The 17,952-nt window shown below is 39.4% G+C and overlaps 1 protein-coding gene across 4 annotated transcripts in view; it reads right to left on the reverse strand.

Annotated features, from left to right (window-relative positions):
• The window catches only part of csnk1g1 (casein kinase 1, gamma 1), a 56,379-nt gene that overhangs the window by 38,206 nt on the left and 221 nt on the right, over nucleotides 1–17,952 (reverse strand). For all 4 annotated transcript variants that reach the window (XM_036585967.1, XM_036585966.1, XM_036585965.1 and 1 more), the window contains exons 2-4: nucleotides 13,516–13,860; nucleotides 9,917–9,957; nucleotides 7,295–7,364 (exon numbers count right to left, since the gene is read on the reverse strand). In XM_036585967.1, coding sequence (XP_036441860.1) covers nucleotides 7,295–7,364; nucleotides 9,917–9,957; nucleotides 13,516–13,696 — 292 coding nt within the window. In that variant the 5' untranslated portion in view covers nucleotides 13,697–13,860. The remainder of the gene's footprint in view (nucleotides 1–7,294; nucleotides 7,365–9,916; nucleotides 9,958–13,515; nucleotides 13,861–17,952) is intronic.

A 17,952-nucleotide genomic window follows, 5' to 3' on the forward strand; every position in this document is an offset into this window, starting at 1 on the left:
GTAGACATGTCCTGATACGATCTGATAATATGCTGACTCCACATAAATCATGAGGGCGGTGCCAACATTTCTTTTTTGCTTGCCATCAACAAGAATGCTGCACTAAGCCAGGCAACGAAGCAGGGTATTTACAGTTGGGTAAAAGGAAGAGGGAAGAAAAAAAAAAAATAAAAAAATTCACACAACCCAAACCAGCCACTGTGTGACTGACACGTTGCTTGTAGAAATGAACTGACTAGCAACGAAGGAGAAACTGAGAGTAATAAATCAAAGTAATATCAAATGAAACGGGCCTAAACAGAAGGCCTTCACTTGGGGAATGGTTCGGTCTAACATAATCTACACATGTGCAATACCACTTACTCAAGAGGTAGTCAATCACGTGACATGTTTGCCATCCGATTTTGGACTTACTCTAGTAGTGGGTAGAGTACCTGTTTATCCTGTATAACAGTTGAAATTCTTTGTAAAGGTATGAGTTTTCTCTTAACCTTGACGCCGGTGTGCCCCACAGTAGCGCAGATAATGCAACGTACAGCGCAAAACACGGTAACGTTAGCCTGTTTGCTGAGTGGCTGAATGACCGTGAGTGATGCTTCAATCATGTTTTAAGTGTAAATAAAAATGCAGCAGTCACTACAAAATCAGTTTCAGTCTGAGGTTGTCCAATTTCTTTTCTATGTATGGGAGTAATATAAACTAGCAGAATTTCCATTTCCTCTCACACTGTATGCTTGCCCACCTCACTCAGTTAGCTGCTTCAGACGACACTGGCTTCTTGGGGTCTGGTCCTCGGCTATCAGTAGCTGGTGGTATTAGCAGGAATAACTAATATTTACCAAATTCCAGCAGTGTCTGATGGTTGTAGACGTGAGTACGGGACTCCAGTACGGGACTGACAGAATTTTTTTCTGAAAAAAGGCTTATTTGGCGTGAGTTTGACAAAAACTTACCAAACTTTCTGTTGTGAGATTAATTTATTTCTTTGCTTGCTAGCCTGAAGTGAGACTGGGGTAAGATGACTTTTGGCATCCGGAAAAATTACAAAACTCAGGGACAGGGATGGCGCAGATAAGGTTACAGCCTGCATCACAATCTTTCAGAAATAACATTGGCAGGGACGCACGCTCTGCTGTCAAGATTTCTTTTGTTTTACCACTGGCTGTAAGACTGTCTTGCATCCTTTTATCTGTAAGCTCTCGCCAACGAGTAAAAACCAGTCCAAGATTTACTCCTACCCCACTTTCTCCTTTTCTCTTCCTCGCTTCCTCCAACAACATCTTCATCAGTCTCTTCGCAGCCTCTACTATGATGTCCGTACTGGGAACAGCGACCTAGCTTCTTCTTAAAGCTAGCTGAAGAGCCATAGTTGTTGTGTGACGTGGTGTTACGCTGTAATCGTGAGAGGTTTCGTGCCTCCTCCTCCAAAGGTACATAGTGCTATAGCAGACATGCCCAAAGTGGCAATGACAGAAACACTATTCTCCCTAGTAGTCACTGTACCAAAATTTTTGAAGCTGCTGTTTTGAAGTAAAATACATTACATAATGTTGCTTTCAATATATTTCTTATTTAAAGTAAAAGGACATTCTTGAATAATCATCAACTGTTAAACACACACATACACATCATGGACACATTGACCTCAGATCACATTCCTGTTTTCTGCTGTTTCTGGTTAAAAACCAGATACATATATAAATATATTCAGTTTAGAATCCAAGACCAACCATATGTCTGTGTGATGTGCGTGCACACAAAGTGGAGTCAGCACCTTGTCAAAAACAGCTGCCCGTTTTGTTTTTAGTTCACTGTAAGCCATACGGCATCTTAAACCACTTTAAAGAGTCTGTGTGACCTTAATGAGGACCTAGACAGTTTTGAGGACATACACACAGCAAAAAAATTGTGTATCTATTTACTTCTTGCGTTAGCAACGTTTGCCTCCAGCACTAAACTAAAAAATTAAAAAACACCAAAAGTGTCTTGGCTGATCAGCTGCAGCTTAGAAAATTAATTGGAAAATTAAGTCTGTTTGATTTTTTTTCTCCCAAACCACTCCAAGTAAGCCAAACAAAGGGATTCTATTATCTTTTTTATATTAACAATAAGATTACAGTTCATTTTCCATCAACAGTTTACACAACAGCATTTGTATTTTCAGCCTTTTTTGGTAATAGGTGTAAATTATTGACTAGTAGTTTTTAGTACCGAAAAAACGAAGGCTTCAAATAACATCAACGCCCAGAAAAAAACAAAAACAAAAACAAAACAAACACATCTCTAGCTGTAGTTCAGTCAGTTGACTCTTTTTAGATATCCCCTGATAACAGCTTTAACAGGGCATCCTGGAATCCTGGAAACGATCTTGGCCAGAATGCCACCTTTCCAGTAGTGCTGATTCATCACTGCCACAGTAACTACGTCTGGGCGTAAGAAACCCTGCTGTAGGGCAGCCACTCAGCAATGAGAACTAGGCGACACACTGTGATCCAGGACTCATGTAGACTGAAGCCACAGATACATTTTGTAAACAAAAAAAATTAAATATATAAAATATATAAAAGGCTGCTTGCCAGCAGAGCAATGATGTTTGCTGCAGAAAAAAACAAACTTCAGTTTGTGGTCAAGAGCAAAGACCTAATTTAGTACAGAGTCTAAAAAGGACTTAATTTGTATGGGCCTAAGAAGTATTTGTTTGAGATTTAATGCTGTATGTAGGCCAACATCTTAAAAGGCAGGTGGACTCAGCCTACTACAGACTCCAGGGTGGTGCATACACAGTGCTGTGCACTGAATTATTGATGAGACGGTGCTCAGATGGATGCAGCTACCCTTTACCTCAGTGAGCCGGCCTAAGAAAGACACCAATTCCTGAACTAGACTTAGCAAACCACATTACTAACCTTACACGCACCTGTAAACACAGGTTAGCTTCTGTAATTTCAAATGAGGAGCAACACGCTATTGGTTTACAGCTGATCTTTATTACTGAAAGCTGTTTAATAGGCCAGTACTGTAGTATTTAGGTGATAAGGCTAAGTGAAATGTACCTGACAGCTGTCAAAATATACAGTAAATTGCTGTCATGAAATTGGTGTTCACACTGAAGTCTTTGGCTGAATTGATACCAAATCACTATTTTTTTTTTTTGCAGTGAGCATCCAAACCAACTTCAGATGCTATAAATGAGCCAAACAAACAAATAATTTTGGTTAAACTTATACATGCAGATTGGTGACCATCAAGGATTCACTCGGCCTGTCACTATCATTAAATTGTAGCTGTCGATTACTTGCTATACAAATTGTGATCAAATATTTCATTGCTTTTTTTTATTATTATTTATTTATTTATTTATTTATTTTTATTTTAAGACAAGTGATTTGTATTGAAATGATACTTTTGGTTTTCTGCCAAAGAGGACAAAAGGCAAAAGATTCTGGTTGGGGGGAAAAAAAAAAAAACCCAAAAGATTCAACAGGACAATCAGCCACATGGAACCACTTGCGGTTTCTACGAAGGACGTTAGACAAGTGATTTATAATCTGTGAATCCCAAGTACCAAGAGGTCAGCACAACACCCAAGAACTTCTCCACTACAACTTTTATAAAATTCTAAAACAACATCCTGCTAGCACAACAATGCTATTTGTAGTCTCTGGCCTTGAAATAATGAAAAAAAATTCGCAAACGATGAGCCAACGTGTAAAGCATATCTTAAAAATAATGGGATTCATTGTCTTGGATGGCCAAATGTTCTCTTGTTAACAATGTTGGATTCCACAGGCACATTCTGCAGCCTACAGGTCGGCCAGAGATTTTTGTTTCTGTGCATCACTGGCATTTATTATGTTATCTGCCATGTTAGATAATATCTATTAGCACAGCACAGCATCATTAGCCTCATCAGTTTCACGGAATTCAGAACATCATTTTCGTGTTTTCATCCATGAATATTCTCTCACTAAAAAAATCAAACATGCACTATGAAAATGCTTCAAAAACACAGAGAATTCTCCCACAACAATAAAGAAAACCTGACTGTTAGCCACTGATCTAAAGGCTAATAAATACATATGTAGACTTATCTAGCATTTGTGGTCTGGCACTGACTTCAAATACGTATTAAACTTTCTTTGTTGAATAAATAACTGAAGTGAATGAACCAGCTAGTGAAAAAAAAAAAAATTTCAAACACCCTAAAGCACTTTTCATCTTTCAAAATTTACTACGAAGTTTAGATTTAAATGTTTACACCACATACAGCAATAGTTACGTTTCAGTTTGGCCTGAGTGTCGCTTTAACATACAGGCCTAAAGTGGCCAGATTGTCTGATTAGCTGTCTTGCCTTTAGTGGCTTCTACCTGAAGAAACAGCTTGATCTCAAATAAACAAACATGACTTACAGCTGCCTTCTAAGTATTACAGCACCACAGCCCGAAGTTAGATATAATAATAATAATTATTATTATTATTATTTCAACTTATATAGCGCCTGTCACAAACCCAAGGACGCTTTACATATTGCACCCCCCAAAAAAATGTATATATATATATACACATTTTATATATACATGTTTTTGTAATACACATGATGCCTCACATCTCAATGAACACATCTTCTGCATTCTTTCAATTATGTCAATTTGCCTCAACCCCGCTAATAAAATAAAATTGTTTGTTGCAATGTAAAAATTGGACTGTAACAGACAAATATAAAAGGTAACCGCGGTCAACCTAAGTCACTGATCAGCTCAAATAATTACGAACAGGTAATTATGCAGTAATTGTCACAAACCTAAGATTCACCAATGTGCTTTTATTTTGCAAGGTATATTGCAATCGCAATATCGAGTTTTGTAACTGCAGCAGTCCACATCGTTCAGGTCTTACAATAGTCTAAAACTATAAGCTCCCTCAATCAAACAGAACAGGGTTCTCTGAGAAAGGAAGCTGACACAAACTAAACATGTCACTTTCCTCTTCCCTTTCCTGGCTGCTTAAAAAACACCAAAAAAGCTAATTTGATCCTCATCAGCTGTAATACTGTACGAAAGAATGTAAAATCTGAACTCAAAAGGTGTCGAAGAGCGAGTGCACTTTAAAAAGGCAGCATGCCTCAGGCTGCCAGCACAGCTCAGTCGAGATCCACAGGGGAGGGAGAGCATTTGCATGGTGTCACCAGGGAAACCCTGTCAGCGCGCTGCGCCTGTGACGCCCGAGCCGCTACTTCCTGGATTAAAGAGCAGGGCGAAAGGATTGAAGACTGCGGCAGCTCCTGGAGAAAACAAAAGGGGCCATCCGTCACATGCTGGTCACTTATCTGGCCTCACAACTTGCCGAGACAATGCCATCAGCAGTACCGCAGCAGACCAATCAGGACATCTCAGCCCTGTCAGGAAGGAAATGCATCTCTGCACCTACCTCCGAGCTGAACGAGAAACCATGGCTGACAGCATCAGCCCCAAACATTACAAATCCCTATGACACTTTATAGCCTACTGCTTCTACCGTGGTGCAGAGCTTGACCAAGCCAATGGATTCACTGATGACTCAAGCACTTGAAGATTCCTATGTCCCATTATTACATGCATGGGTTTAATTTCCTCCAATATTGTATTTCATGTATACAGTATACACAAGCAAAGCCTTCAACAAGATACAAGAGCAACAGATCAGCATCTGTTGAATGCAACATTCAATAGATTATCTACTCAATGCAACAGAAACCTGCTGAGCAATTCCAACATTTTTCAACTTCACATAAGAAAAGTAACAGAAACGCTCTGTGTCAAGGTGCTTCAAGCATGAGCTAATGAAGACTGCAAACTACACACGCTGTAACAAAGGAAACAGCAGAATACCGTGTTACCGTGGACAGCCCTCCTAATGGTCACCCATTGTGAAGACGTGTATAAAAATCAGGCAATAACTGTTCAAACTTCAGAGACAAACGCTGGCAGAAGAATGGGCCGTACTGAAGAGCTCAGGGACTTAAAACATCGCGCTGTCATAGGACGCTACCTCTGCCACAAGTCCATCCATGAAACTTCTGCCTTGCTGAATTTGCACCGGTCAATCATAAGAGCCATTATTGTGAATTAGAAGCGTTTAAAAACAACAACAGTTCAGCCACGAACCAGGGAACCTATCCATCATCTATCCTCTGTTGCATCACACACTACACAGTTCCAGACTGAGTCAACATCAGCACAAGAATTGTGAGCTGGGACCTTCATGAAATGGGTTTCCATGGCTGAACTGCTGCACACAAACGTAATGTGTAATGCCGAGCATTGGCTGAAGTGGTGTACAGCACACCGTCACTGGTTTCTGGAGCAGTGGGAACACGTTCTTTGGAGTGACGAATCACACTTCACTGCCTGGCCATCTGCTACGCTACCTACCAGAGTGCACAGTGCCAACAGTAACATTTGGTAGAGGAGGGATAATGGTCTGAGGTTATTTTTGAGGGTTTGGGCTCGACCCCCATGTTCCAGTGAAGGGTAATGTTAAAGCTACAGCCTACAAAGAAATTTTAGATTTACAATTATATGCTTTCACCTTTGTGACAACAGTGTGGGGAAGACCCTGACTGTGTCCCTGTGCACAAAAAAGTGAGGTCTATAACACAGTTTTACGACATGGAGGAACTTCAGCGGCATGCAAGAGCTCTGCCTTCAACCCAAAGGAACACCTTTGGGATGAACTGGAAAGTCAACAGCAAGCCAGGCCTTCTTATCCAACTTCAGTCCCTGACCTCACAAATTGTCCCACAGACACACTCCAAAATCTTGTGGAAAGCCTTTCCAGAAGAGTGGAGGCTGTAATAGCCACAAAGGTGGGCTCCATAATAAGGGTAATAGCATAATAGCATGGTTTTGGAAAAGGGTGTTCAACAAGCTCATACAAGTGTGATGGTCAGGTGTCCGCTTACTTTTGGCTATACAGTTTACATAAATTGAGAGATGGAAACATGTCAAACATCTTTTTTTTTAATTAATAAAGCAAAACTAGCTTACAGTTTTTTTTTTGTTTTTTTTTTTAAACAGGAAATGACATTACATAAAGCCTTTTTTATCACTAGAAGTCAGTCTCATAAAATCAAGCTACTGGGCAGTAAAAAGGCCAAAAATATTTTTGCTTATTTTAATTTCATTTAATTTCGTCGATGGAAACATAGCTAAATACACTACAGTCCACCTAAACATTGAAGCGGTTACGGCTGTGATGAGTAAACAAATGCATAAAAAAAGGATGAAAAGGGCAATAAACAGTATTCAGTCTTACCTGTGCTCCCTAATGTCTTGTAGAACCGGTACTCCAAATGTAGCTGTGGGGCCCTGGATTTCACAGGTTCCTTTAATGTTGAAGGTTGAAAGAGAACAATTAGAAGCAGATCATACCGGAAGCAAACAGTCCATTCAACAATATTCAACAATAAATAGCTCAACCCCAATTTAAACCTAGTCTGTGCGGCCAAAAACAATGCCACAGAGACTTCCTCACTGGCCACGGAATTTAGGCACTCAAGGTCCAAAACCATTGACAGGAGTCTTTTCCAAGGTCACAGTTGGCACATCTATGCCAGCACTTCCACAAGCTATTGTTTAACGTCAAGGGCCTCGGTCTACTTGCTTGATCATACACTGGAATCTAAACACAATTTAGCTTATATAGAGTACACACATTTACAGAACCCTCTGTCCCTAAGACTACATTCACAATGCAGGGAAAAGGGGCCCAAATCTGATCTTTTTCTTCGTATGAGACACATTAGATTTCTTGTATGCCAAACTAAAAAATCTGATCTAATCCAAACAGTTTCAATTTCAATTTGGGCTTCTTCCAAATGTGGCACTGAAATCTGATATGCACCCGATACACAGCAGTGCAACCTCTGTCTGAATAGTCAGACTGGAATTTATGTAATATGACAATCATCACGATAATTTTGCATGCCCTAAAACAGACTCCTTCAGCAACATCATCAAAATGCCTGTTCAAAATGCCGGTTATGCTTTGTTTCTTTCGTTTTGGATAACAAGCGAGACAAGTCAACAACTAAGCACAGCACTGTATGAGAGAAACCAGACTAACAGCTATTCAAAAATCACATTCACTCTTTGGCACAGAGTTTGAGTCCCTTTACTTTCCCACTTCACCAGCTTCTACAATTAAAATAAGCAATTCAATATTTTTTTTTTCGTTTTATTAAACTCTGCTTATGCTGCTGTGGTCATGTAAGTTTTTACTGTTTGTCTCTACGTTTAATGCAGCTGATTTTGATGTTGTGTGAAATCTTGAGAAAATATAAAAAATGGCTGTTTGCGCTAGAGCATGATCTGTTCTCTGATTTAAGATATAGGTCACATTAAAAAGATAATTGGCATCAGGAGATCGTGAGTTCGATCCCTGGTGATGCTACAGCCATCCGTAGCCGGGAGTCCGAGAGAGCACAATTGGCCTCGCTCTCTCTGGGTGGGTGGGATGGCCCCTCCTTCTCCCCCCATCACTCAGCGCGATGCTAGTCAGCGCAGGCGTCTGTTAGCTGACGTAACAGATCTGGCGGTTGGCACTTTCCTCCGAGCGCGTTCAGCTGTCCAATTTAATAAAAATTAAAAGATAATTGGACTACATCAGTAAATCTGATCTGAGCCACCAAGTCTAAATGTAGATTATGAGATTCCGTCGGAATCTTAGTGCACTATGGTGCATCAACCTGGAAGCATTAACCTTTAGAATCAATTATAACATTATTCAACAAAGTAGAAACTAATTTTGTCAAACACAAAAAGCCTGGTTTGGTTTTGCTTGTCCTCTTGTCACATTTGTGTATTTTCTGGAAAACTCAATCTTATCAAAACAATCTAATCAAACTAAATTATGGTGAAAACTGAAATTTTATGGTGCTCTTAATATATTCCTAATCTGTGATCATGTGACATTATTAGACTGGCAGGAATGTAGCATCAGAAGCCCCTGCGTTGGGCTTGAACCCTGCTCTTCTGCATGGAGAATGAGTAACTTCACCGTTCAGCTAATTAGCCAATTACAAATCCCACTTGCACAGCTCAAAAACTGCTCTATCCTAAGCTATTAGCCTGTAAAAATGCTTAAAACTATATAATATCCCCTCCAACATGCAACTGCAGGGACACTATTATGCTACACTGATGTCCATATAGTGCAGCCCTAGAATTCAGAGACTTATACCTCCATTATTAATAAAAACAATCTTTTCAAAAATGGTGGAAAAATGGTGCTTATCATTTGGAAGCGAGGACAAGCAGTAAGTAGGCAAAGCTGTCGGACTGAGTATCTCTAAAAATGTCTAAAAGTAACACAAGACTAGGTGAGAATTTCATTTCAGACCTTATGAAACTAACATAAGTCAAAAAATGGCCTCAACACAGCAATATTAGAATGCCAATCCGGTAGCAAAGCAACCAGCTGGCTGCTCCTTTTGTCTCCAAGGTGGGTCAAGAGGTATGCATGGACAGGAGCCCAAGACTGAGAGCCTAGAAAAGCCTGGAGTGGAGGACTGGAAGAGAATCACAGAGCCTCACAGGGGCAGTGCCCGCATGTGCACTTTCACAGGTATTTTTTCACTGCAATATGTCATACAAATAAAAGCACCATCTAGCTTATTGTACAAGCAGGTGATTCATTTCTGGTTCTACGTGATTCAGTCTAGATCTGCAGTGGTGGATTTAACAAACCAGCGTCAGTGTTCACGTCAGCGTGTGCTGGCTTCTGAGAAACGCAGGCTTGGAGACCGAGGGCAACGGCATGTAGGGATTTAATTTGACGCTTTCTACGTGCAGAAATGGCTTTCTTGTTATCTTGTTCATGGCAACAGTCACAAACTTCACATAAACATGTCAAAAATAGAAACTGTGATATACATACCAATTTGATAGCAACATACTCGTTGGTGTAGAGGTTCTTCCCTGAAAAAGAAGAATGTTTGGTCATGAGTAGAGTACTAGCATTCACTCTAATCAGAGATTTCGACTTCAAGACCACTTTGAAGTTAGAACCTCTGAGCATGCAACCAAAACACTTTCTGCTTTAGGCCAGACCTGTATGATGCAGAGCCAAACCAGGACAAAATACCCAAAGGGGGAAGAAAACAAACAAATGAAAATAACATTGCCCTGAGCAGGATCCCACACACTGAGAAAGCACAGTCGAACAGAAATGCATTCCACACAGGAGGAGAGGCAGCGGCTGAGACTGAGCCATCTTCCAGCCTCAGTCATGGTCACTGTAAAGCTCTGTAAAAGGTCCTTGACTCCTCCTCTTAATGCTTATTCATGTTTGAGGTAACAGATCTACCTCTAAAACCCACTGCCTTATTTATCTCTCTCTTTACCAAGGCCACTAAAAAAGACTGATATTTAACGCTAAACTAGACTACTGACTAATGTGAGGACCAAAGGAAAAATTCCAAGCTACAAGCTAATTACCAGTTTTTGTATACCATCAATAGGTCTGGCTGAGCTTATTACTTAGTAAAATTGTCCAAAGGCAGTGACTAATAAAAACACCCAAACTACATTAAATATATCTTATTAAAACTATTATATTGCAGAAAAAAGAACCCCATTACAGACAACAAAAATGACAGACAATGATGCACGAATGGTAATGATTTTACACAGATAACCTTCATAATAATTTCTGCCGGGAGAATTATGTTGTTCTCACAGTCATGAGCACTTCAGTAGCTCACCCTTTTCAGACATAACAAGGCTGAATTTGTTCTCTCATCACAGTCTAAGCTTTTTAAAATACTGAAAACCACATTGGTTTAGGTTTTGTATCTGAAATGTTATGCTTTACTATGAACGAAAGAATGAAGGCTATTGCACTGATAGTAGTTCACAGTACATAAGACTACAGACAACTAAATTACTTGTGTCAAGATCCTGCAATACTCTCTCATAGTATCACTTGAAGTATCTGTTTGTGTGTTCAATAGTGATGCACAATGACATTGTAATCATATCAGTTTCAGCAATAAATAAATAAATAAATAAATAAAAATAATAATAATAATATTTTTTGGTAATGCTGGGATACTGTGCTAAAATTTTACAGCATTCACAACCAGAAAAAAATAAATGTTACATTCCTCTGTAATATTAATCAAAGTAGAAGCTGTCCCAATTTACACATTGTATACATACTGTACAAAGAATACAACACATAACTGCTTACCTCAACAGTATGTAACATACCGTATATATTGTGTTTATAGTAATACGTGGGTATACACACATACATATATATATATATATACACACATATATATACATATATATATACACACACACACTATATATATATATATACACACACACACACACCACACATATATATATATATATTTGCATTTGTTTCTAATTGTATGTATATTGCTCATATCGTTATACACTTCATAGACATGTTATATTTATGCCTGTTGCACATTTGCACTGTCTGTTTAGCACTATTGAAAACTTGTACTGAGCAATGACAACGTTGAACCTCTCTTTTTTTATTATTATAATTTTATTAGTTTTTATAAGAAATCAACAAAAATCAACATCTCAACGTTTCTTGTAAACCCCTTAAAATGTTCAGTCTTAGCAGTTGGTTGCATTCCCAATTACACATTTACACTCATCAGTACAAAACCTTACTCCACATGTCAAACGCCTGGTGTTCAGTGTTCTGGTGTAAATTTTTTTCTTTTGTCTGTAGTGTTGAGTTGCCTTCTCACCATGGGAGGATGGATGGCAACACCATCCAGCAAGAGTGAAGCTTGATTTTCTCCTGTCGGTCAAATGGTGCCAGTTTTAATAACAGCTGTGGAAACCCCTGTTTCCCCCCCACTTGTTTTCCCCTGACTTTATGCTTCCTTATGCAAGTAGATTATCTAACATTTAATCTCCTCAGAAATATTTTCTTCCATTTTAGATGCACATGAGAAAAAAGTATTTGGGTAGTTGCTTGTGTTGTGTGAATATTAATATCTGAAGGGGAACATAACGTCAGTGAGTGTGAACAGCTCAGTTGGGAAAAAAACAGCTGGAACTGGTTGTTTTTGAGACTAGAAGGATAGTGGAGTTCAACTGGCAGCAGACTGCAAAAAAGTAAAGAGCAGACAAATCAAATACTGATAGATTTGATATTGTACTTAGTGTTGGAAGCTTTAGTGTCATGTTTCCTGCTTTTTTCTGATGCTGAAAAATTTGTACTCAACGGCAGTTTTGACTGGAAATCAAATAAACAAAAGGGTGGTCCCTGACTTGTGCACAACACCAAACACACTGACATTGCTATAGACATCAAAAGACACATAGATGGAAAAATATAGGATATCGGCACTGGCTCAGAATTCCCATCAGTGGTTCACCAGTTTTTAAACGCACATACTGCTGCTATTACTGCCTAAAGTTAATTCCCTTTTGCAAGACTGACTCTTACAAAGCTACAGCCCTCCTAAATGTGATGTAAACCGGGGAAATAATTATGAGTTTTACTCTGATTAATATCATGTTGATTATACATACACTATGTCCAAATGTTTGTGGACACCCCTTCTTATCAGTGAAATTCAGCTGCATTAAGATGCACTCACTGCTGACACAGCAGTTTAAATGCACACACAGCTTCTACAGTCTCCATAGAAAAGCAGTGACAACAGAACAGGATGATTTGAAACAACCTAAGGTCACCATGTCCAATGCCAAGAGTAGGCTAGAGGGGTATGAAGTCCCCCAGCATTGTGCTGAGGAGCAGTGGACCTGCGTTCTCTAGATTGGAGTGGTGTGTATGATGAACTAATCATCCAACATTAATACCTGATCTCTCTAGAGCTGCCACTGCTGAAAGCAATCAAATTCTCACAGCAATGTTCCAACATTTAGTGTACAGCCTTCCCTGAAGAGTAGAGACAGTTACTGCAGCAAAGGTGGATAAAGTCCTTTTTTAAAACTCTTCAGTTTGAAAGAAAAATTGGACGAGCAGGAGTCCACAAACTTTTGCCATATTGTATATAACAAAATACTGTTTCGCTGTCTTTAATATCGTACAGCCCCAAACACACGTCATCATTTCAGATACAGAGAATGATAATATGACAGACTTTAAAACTTCCTGAGCAAAACAACCCCACAATTAATTTTACCTGGTTAGTTTAGCCATGTTTTTCACATATAAGTAGATCAGTCTAATACAAACACTTAAACAAGACTATTAAATTAACTAACCATTAGTAAGTCAATTACAACATCTGTATTGTGTTGTAAACAGCACAATAATTCACCAATTTCAAATTTATAGCAGCTCTTCCACAGACTAACACACAACAAAGACAGCTGCAACAGACGTTTTCTTTATGACGTTTTCTTTAGACGTTTTCTTTATCTGTCTGTATGATTACAACAAATATTAACAGGCAGAAAACAGACCTAGATACACTTTCTCATGTAGAAATGACTCATTCATTGTTCTCTTACCGAGTTTTAGCTCCCCAAAGTTTCCGCAGCCAATCTTCTTTCCCACACGGAAGTTTGGTCCCACCATGAGCACACCGGATGACGTGGAAGAACTGGAGGGCCGTGAGTGTCCGCTCCGCCCCTGGGCTACTTTACTGCTTCTAGCTGGCCTCTCGCCCTCTTTCTCTCTCGGGTGATCCATAACTGCAGCACTGGGGATGCAGAGATCCAGAGAAACCAGGCCCGGGCCCACAGCAGACAGCTCAGGCTGACAGAAAGCTCATGAGACGGCTGTGTGTTGGCACCACTGTCGCTGTGCCCGTCACTGCTGCCAGGCGGAAGGTAGGCCCCCTGTAGACACCCACACTGGGGATTAGGCACACAGAGAAATAATAAGAATTAAATAAAGTTCATCTCAACATTAAAAATAAATAAATAAATAATTAAATATCATGGCTGCTACAATTACTCAAACTTAATTACTCGATTTAAAAAAAATCTTAAAATGTAAGTTCTTGCTGAATCGGCAATGATTTTTTGGCAATCTGTATAATAATGTTTTTTTTTTTTTTTAATTAAGCCTTTTACAAAAAATGTGTTCCAGTAAATTTTCTAGTAAAAAGTCCACATTTATGGCCTGGCCTCTTTTTTAAACTCTTAGTGACCTTATCATTCTTCAAAATTTTAGTAGATTAACTTCAATTACTAACATAGTCGATTAGAGATGCCCCAATGCAGGAATTGCGGGCCGATGCCAATATCAGTATTTTTCATGCATATATCTGCTGATGTTGATATCAACACTGGCACATAAGCACTTATAATATATAGAAACTGGGACCACATGGATTAGCATTACAGAGAATCATAGCATTCATTTATAGAGGGTTACAAAAGCAATGCTCTTTCAGTGCGAGATAAAAATGTCTCAAATATAAGAAATTACATCACTGAAAGAATTTTTAAAAACTAATATGTGGGAATACCAATGACGCCAATATCACCGTCCATCCCTATAATCCACAGTGACATCCTTAGATGATATTTATATTTATTTTCACACCTTTCTTTCCATAGAACAATCCGTGGAAATGTTTCCAAATTTTCAATCTGGATCATTTTCAAATAAGAAAATCATTAAAAAAAAAAAAAGGATAATCTCAGATCTGCAACCATGCGATGATTCAATCATGAACGGGCATAAAAGATCACTTGCTTCAGAGAGCAGGCCTGTCCAGCAAACACGGAGTTGTAGTGACTTGTTCACAGACACTGAATTCCATCGCTTGCACAAATCTCTGCATCAAAGAATCAGTTACTCTGGAGGGCAGCTCTGCAGAGCTCTAGTTACATAAAGCCCTACACAGTACACGACTACAAAACGCCAAGACCCACAAGGGCGTCTCACAGGAGGGAGGGATATGGAGAGTTTGGACCCATAAATAGATCATTTCTCAACAAAAACGACTCTGACATTCTGCCAATGTAACAAGTCAAGCTACCTTCATTCAAGTAAGTTACGCCACACAGCAATAGGCAGAATTTCAATAAGTGATGAACTAAGAAAAGCTGAGGTAAAGCTGATTTAAAGCAACTGGTATAGATGCTTAAAAAAGTCACAAATATATGGCTTCTTGTATCTTTAACCTCCAATTAAGCTTAACTCGAGTACGTCATTCACACTGAATGCATTACTCTGGCTAAACTAAATTTTGCTGCATTTAGTTGTCCATACTGTATGGGGTATTTCGGTGATCTGAAAAAAGCGTAAAACTTTTTAAGGAGTTTAAGGACAAAAAATATACTCTGGACTCCTAGAATTGTTCTAGATTTCCCCAAGTATGCTTCATGATCCCCATCAGACGAATACCTGTGCTCCACATTGTAGCCATTAAAAGTCTGACCTGAAGTCATTAACCTTTAGAGAAAAGATTAGCTCAGGAGGAAGCCAGGCATCAGGGACAGATTCCTACAGCGACACTGCCAGCGAGCGACTACTTCCCTGCAACCCCTCAGTACGGAAAGAAGCCATGGGGGTGGGTGCTTCAGCATAATCAAGCTTCAGAGAACGTGCAAGGCTAGATGTAGACATTGTCTACCTCTACATGACAAAATGGGACGATAATGAGATTCGCTCATAATACAGTTTCTCTACAGAAGCTTCAGTGTGTTTCGGTTAAATGCTGCGACTGACACATACATAAATGCTGTGGCCCTCAAAACTATGTGGACACTTTAGCCGTTGTTAATCATTAATAAAGGCCTTTTGATTACTTCATAAAATGTTAACCAAAATAAGATTTATTTCAGAGAAAACAATTAGCATATCATCAAACTCACTGTAGATTTTTCCTCTGGAGTAGAATTCCAACCAGACTGGACTAAGCATACTGTAAGGCGGAGAGGTGAAAACCTCCAAGTCTGGTGATGTTTTTCTTACGGTAGAGTCGTCGAGCTTGTGTTCACTGATAAGATCATGAACTCAGAAGTGTACAAATGCATTCTAGATAGAAAACCTGCAGACATCTGCAAAGAAAGCTTAAACGATAATGATCTAAGACACCAGCTGCCTTCCGAAAGAACTCGGCCAAAACAGAAAGTGACCGTTTTAGAATGGCCTGTTTAGAAATAAATACCACTTGGCTTGACATTGTTTCCTAACACACTAAACCTAATAATTTTAAGAATTGCACAACTGTGCTAGTAGTTTTAGTGTCACTATACACCAATACGGTATGTGGATTTACATACATATACACTGCCTGTGATAACCAGAATACATGTGGAGCTTAAGTGTTAAACTACAAAGCAGTAACAATCACTAGTCTGAGTTGTGGAATCAAAAAACTGGAGTTGACAACCAAAACATTACAAAGGCCTGGCAGTGCCACTGCTCCTCACCCATGGAGTTCACTGCTAGAACAAGCGAGTAAAAACAGCCATCTTTATTAGGTCTGTTATGACAACAAAAAGCTACAAAAGAAAATGAAACACACAGAGGCCACTTCATTCACCCTATTCATTACAATACAGCACCCAAAAGAAAACTCACAGGAATATCTTAGGCAGTCCACAACAGAGTAAACGTATCTCTTACAACCACAACAGACAAATTAAACTATTAAAAAAGAAATCAGATTAAGTGTACTTATATCAGATATAGTAAACTTCCAAGTAGAGTGTTATGTTTCTGCATAACTCAGTGTTTGAGATGTAACGTTAAATACAGTCATTCAGATTGGTTTGATGTGAAATGCTTCATCTGTAGGAATCAAACGCCTTTACAGTGTTGGCGACAACCAGGGTTCACCATGTCTACACAAATATAGCCATTTTATATACTATCCAAAACCACCAGTGAACCCACACATGTCAGTTTTTATATGTAATGTTGATGATGGTGAAATAGTGGTCAATCTGAAAAATTACGTTTTCTTTGGGGACTACTTCGCCTTAGAACACCTTTCTGGCATCCTTCCACTACAAATGGATTAAAATAACCTGATAAAAACACATTTTAGCCCCAAAACCTTTATCACAAAACTATCATAAAACAACGTCCCAGACAACAGGTATTTCAGAGTATTCACAGTATTTCTAGCCATTTCAACTGTCTGTGAGGGAGCTTTTGGAGGTGGACGTCTGGTTCCCATCACCACCACTGTGAACAACTCTGACTCTCCAAGTTTCTCTACAACGGAGCTTTTCACACTAAACCTCTCCGAATAATTTTCTCGACACGTTAACCATTTGATTACGCAGGTATCGTGAAAAATCGGTGGAGTTCCCCTTCAATGTTGTCCGGCTTGCTTAAAACAAACCAACTAAAGCACCTTCTACGACTAGAACGTCTCACCATCGAATAATACGGGATTAAATCGATAGTATATCAGTATTTAATAGCACCCTGTCTGGGCTCCGGGCAGCTGACAGTGAACAGAGGGAGCTAACGGTAGCTAAGCTCTGTGTCTTGTTGTCTTAATGATGCCTCAGTGAGGACAAAAGCCTCTGAGCACACTGAGCGGGTTTAACGTTAGCTGTCCATTCTACTGCGGGCTAGTACGAGTACTTCACTGTTTAAGCACAAAAAATGGACCACTTTGCTTTCGGCTGCTTCTAGCTGGCCAAGGAATACAATTAATTCATCACAACATGACGAAAATGTCCTGTTATGTAGCTGAATAAAGTCGAATAGTACACCTTCCAGCTAATTAGCTAGCCAACATTAGCGGAGTACGTTTACGTTACTAACGCATTCGACACTTAACGACACCATAACGTTTAGTGACAGCTTACATACGCCGTCAAGTTCAGCGCAGCATCTAAAGGAGAGACTATTTCGGAGTTATTAAATGTAGCTACGCATAACTTGTGGAATACAGGCTTGTCAGTGAGGAGTTAACTCAGGCTAGCAGCTCAGCGAACCCGTTATTAGCCTGCTAGCTAGCGACCCAGCAG

This window comes from Colossoma macropomum, unplaced genomic scaffold (genome assembly GCF_904425465.1).
Source record: "Colossoma macropomum unplaced genomic scaffold, Colossoma_macropomum, whole genome shotgun sequence".
Lineage (NCBI taxonomy): Eukaryota > Metazoa > Chordata > Actinopteri > Characiformes > Serrasalmidae > Colossoma > Colossoma macropomum.